The 4,609-nt window shown below is 38.6% G+C and overlaps 1 protein-coding gene across 1 annotated transcript; it reads right to left on the reverse strand.

Annotated features, from left to right (window-relative positions):
• Positions 1-439: 439 nt before the first annotated feature.
• LOC116707444 (secretory phospholipase A2 receptor) lies at positions 440-4,074 on the reverse strand. The gene is made up of 5 exons (XM_032544782.1): positions 3,893-4,074; positions 1,350-1,727; positions 883-1,239; positions 667-764; positions 440-582 (listed from the first exon to the last, which is right to left on the reverse strand). The coding sequence occupies exons 1-5, from the start codon at positions 3,927-3,929 to the stop codon at positions 451-453; spliced, it is 1,002 nt and encodes a 333-aa protein (XP_032400673.1). The 5' UTR covers positions 3,930-4,074; the 3' UTR covers positions 440-450.
• Between the last annotated feature and the right edge of the window lie 535 nt (positions 4,075-4,609).

Genomic DNA, 4,609 nt, shown 5'->3' on the forward strand with positions numbered 1-4,609 from the left:
AGATAGGATAAACAGGGTTGCAATTTAGGATACCAATGAAACCCGTAAGAACTTTCTTCAGAGTTCTCACAGAATGGAATGGGAATGTAACATTATTCACAAAAGTATAGCATGTACAAAAGTATACTAAAATATAGAAAAAAAAGTCATGGTAGGCCTATAGTGTGTCAAAAAAAGGCATAGTATACTATGTAAAAACAGTTATAAAAAGTCATAGCATAGTATTTTGAAAAAATCACAAAAAGTTACAGTATAGTATGTTGAAAAGTCATAAAAAGTCCTAGTCTAGTATGTTGAAAAACAGTCATAGTTTATGTCAAAAAGTCACAGTATAGTACGTCAAAACAAGTATAATAGTGCATGAGTATAGTTCTAGACTAGAGCATGTTTTAAAGGGATGCAGAAGGGTTCACACATATGTTTTATTCAGGAGAAAATCTCAATTCAATTTCAGAGCTCAGTTTTCTTTTTGAATTTCTTCTGTGAACTTTGTCCCTCCTTGTGGAAGACTTTCCCATCAGGCTGTTCTTTCCACTTCAGGGTGACTCCACTCATTCCCACCACCTTCAGCTTGCCCTGGAGCTGGGAAACACAAACAGTAGCCATTTTTGAAACATCAATCTAAATTATTTGTAAGAAGCTATAGCTTTTGTTAATTCCCCTCACCTTTTTCTGGATGTCTGCTTGTACAGCAAGGTCATTCAGCTCCAGAGAGGGGTCCCCTGGCTTCACTCTCAGTTGTATTGTCTGCCTTATGACTCGTGCTTTTACAAAAAGAAAAAAAAGAAAAAACCTTTGTGGTAATAAACTCATTAATTCAAATGTGTATGATGTAATGTAGCAATTTGTTCCACTTCCACTGGAGGACAGTAAAATACTCACCAGGCGGAGGGACGCTGTAGCAGACATATGGTAATCTAGTTTCACAGGACTTGGTCATCCATTTCCCTGTTCTCTGCAAAGCTGCAAGACCACAGGCCCTCGTCGAGCCAATAGCGAATGAACCTGTGGACCAGTAGCTGAATGAGTAGCCACTCCCATCGGACCAGTAAATGTTAGGGTCTCTGAACAAACCAATCCACGCCCAGTATCCATTCGGCACCAAACTCTGGACCTTCTGGTTCTCAGTGTCGTTCCTCACAGTGGCCAGGTCTGTAAAGTTCTCCCTGCAGTACCTCTGAGCACTGGACCAATTCATTTTTTCATTTACAACAACATATTCAGGATTCAGCTGTGTTCCTGCAGTGAAAGTTTTTTTTGGGGGGGAGGGGGTCGTTAAATTCATGTATTGAATTTCAAAACAATCTTGTCCAAAAGAAAAATCAAAATATGCCTCCATACATCCTTACCTCTGTAACAGATAAATTGGAGGGCTTTCTTGCAATCATCATCCCACCACCCATTGTTGTCAATACACACACAGAACTGATTCGCTGAGTAAAAGTCTGGTTCATTGTCAGTACGATTTTGCCAGTTCCTGAACTCAGTTCCACGCTTTCTATAGCCGTCGGACCACCTCCAGTCAATTGTACTATACAGGCCAATCCACACCTCAGAGTGGTAGCCAAAAGATTCCACGGTGCTGATAAGTTGGTTCATTTCTTCAGAGTTTCTAATGGTGGCTAGGTCCGTGTGTGTCTCTCTGCAGTAGGCCTGAGCTTCAGCCCAAGTCTTTTCATTAGCAACAAAGTGGTACTGATGCAGGAGGCATGTGGAGATCTTCCAGCCTGTGAGTGGAACACATTGTTGTCAAAGGTTGTATCCATCTTTAAACCTGTGAGTGGCTCCAACTATCTTTTGGTTTGATGAATAATTGTGACATACAGCCAGTATTTTCACCCTGTCTGTTGAGCTCTCTGTTTTAGCTACAGAGTGAAGAATCTCACTTCTGTTCCTTCCTTGTTGGGAGTCGCACATGAGCAGTAGCTAGGTAAGGACTACTAGCCATTCAGAAGCAGAGTATGATGGCGGGCCACGCTAACAGCTAGGCGAGCATAATAACGTGTTACAAAGTGACGCACATACGTCGCGGAAGTAAAGGCTGGACTACAATAGAGCTGTTTGGGGCAGTTTGTGAACAGTGTTTTCTGTTGGAGATGGTAAGTCCCTTTGGGGAAGACTTTGGAATATTTTTCACTTTGTAAAAACCTGAAACATGCGCAGAAAATATATATATATATATAAATATATATATATATATATATATATATATATATATATATATATATATATATATATATATATATATATATAGCACAATAAAGAAGGGGGAAAAGCCAAAAAGCATAATATGAGCACTTTAAGTAAAAGTACTAATACCAGACTATATAAAATAACTGTTAAAAGTCTTGCATTTATAAATGTCACTTAAAATTAAAAGTACTCCATGCAGAAAAATCCCCACATTTTAGAAACTGGAAATGGTCCAAACAGTTCTGTCAATCAACTAAGTGTTTAACCGGCTAATAATTTCAGGTAGACTTGTAGGCCATTATACTGTTGAGTAGTTTAAAACAAAAAATATATGTGTATATTTTATAAAGTGCATGTGTTTTGTGTGCAAAAAGTCTAATTTGTAAAGTAACTAGTGACTGAGTGTGAACAAGTTTCAGTGACTTAAACCGGGCAGACACTGTATCGCATTAAGCCTGATTTTAGCCCTGAATTGATCGCCCCTGACTAATTGTAGAATCAGGACAAATTTGTGCAAGATCAGCTGTTGTTTGGAATACTTTACTTAGGTATTATTCCTACTTTACTACAGTTCAGAGGAGAATATTGTACTTGTTTCCCCTCTACATTAATCTGAAAGCTACAACTACTGGTTACTTTTCAGGTTGAGATTGTTCATAAAACACACTTAAACCTAAAAAAAAAAAAGTGTGTTCTCTACTACAGGTGTTTCTGGCTCTGGATCTGTGGTTGGAGTCACCTGCTGCCTCCATGTTCCTGCTTGCCACCTTCTGCTGCAATTCTCCATGTCTCTCTCTGTCTGTCTCACTCTCTCTTTCTCTCACCCCCAACCGGTCAAGGCAGACGACCGCCCGCCTTGAGCCATGGTTCTGCTCGAGGTTTCTGCCTCTTAAAGGACGTTTTTCTTTGCCTCTGTCGCCTAGTGCTTGCTCTTGGTGGGAACTGTTGGGTTTCTGTAAATAACATCACAGAGTACGGTCTAGACCTGCTCTTTTATGAAAAGCACAAAGAGATGACTGTTGTTGTGATTTAGCACTACATAACTAAAATTGAACTGAATTGAATCTATGGCCTGTGGCCCTAACAAAAAAGCTTGGGGCCAGTTGTCATGTTCCAGAAGTCTAAAGGTTGTTGTTATTGTATTGTATTATTGTAATATATTATTAATTTCAATTCAATTTTATTTATAGTATCAATTCATAACAAGAGTTATCTCAAGACACTTTACAGATAGAGTAGGTCTAGACCACACTCCAAAATTACAAGGACCCAACAGGTCTAGTGGTTTCCTCCAGAGCAAGCAACAGTGTGACAGTGGCGAGGAAAAACTTCCTTTTAGGCAGAAACCTCGGACAGACCCAGACTCTTGGTAGGCGGTGTCTGACGGGCCGGTTGGGGTTAGAATGAAGAGTGGAAGTAACAAAAATAGAAAAAATAGTAGTTTGTAGCAGTTCTTTGTAGTAGTTCATGGCATAGCATGCAGGACTTTTATTTGTAATGGTACATTTTCACATTACTTTTAGCAGAACATTTTTACATAAAAGGGACAAAAAAATGAAATCAATATATTTCAAATATTTTTTTCAAACTAACCACTGAACAAAACTGGACAACATCTGTGGATTCTATTAATTTCAGTCCAAGTATATTAAACAATAAAAAGCAGTCAGACTGCAACAATATTGAAGAATTTACTGACCTGAGAGATACAAGACAACCACCCACACCCGTTCCATCCTGATGCTGCTCTGTGGACTGTACAGTATGGCTTAGTGTATAGTATGGCACTGACATAAAAGAATATTTGACATGCAAATCAGTTTAAAGTCAACACTAGCTCCTAGCTCTTTTGTTTCTATTACAAAATGTAAATCTTGTCAAATGCACTCTTTCAAGCAGTGTGATGGATGCCTTCATGGAAATCGTTGATAGTGATGTTATTTTATGTAAAATAATAAGATACGATAAGCCACCAAGGGAAATAGTTACCAACAGGGGCGGATGACCCTTTCAATGTAACTGAACAGGGACACAATCCCCAGTCCCTCAAAAATATGTTTGTGGAGCTGTTACATTAGACAACTCAAGTGGATGTCTCCATAATTACAGTCTTCAAAATTCCTTTGTTTGTTAATCCCCTGCATCTCAACACAGAAACACTGCCCTCGGAAACAAAGAGAGGGAACTTTGTACTAAAAGGTTTGTAACTTTTGAAGATATCTATCACTTAGTAATTCAGACTGCAAAGTTATTTTCAGATCCATGCATTCACAACAGGTACAAAGGACTTTGTCCACCATCACTTCTATTGGAAATACTTTAGGAGTGGATCTCTGTATGGTACATATTAATAATAGGAGGAATGATTAAATCAAGCAAAACCTCTCAGTTTTATTATGGACAGCTGGCTGAAAAA

Source organism: Etheostoma spectabile, chromosome 19, assembly GCF_008692095.1.
Source record: "Etheostoma spectabile isolate EspeVRDwgs_2016 chromosome 19, UIUC_Espe_1.0, whole genome shotgun sequence".
In the NCBI taxonomy this organism is placed as follows: Eukaryota; Metazoa; Chordata; class Actinopteri; order Perciformes; family Percidae; genus Etheostoma; species Etheostoma spectabile.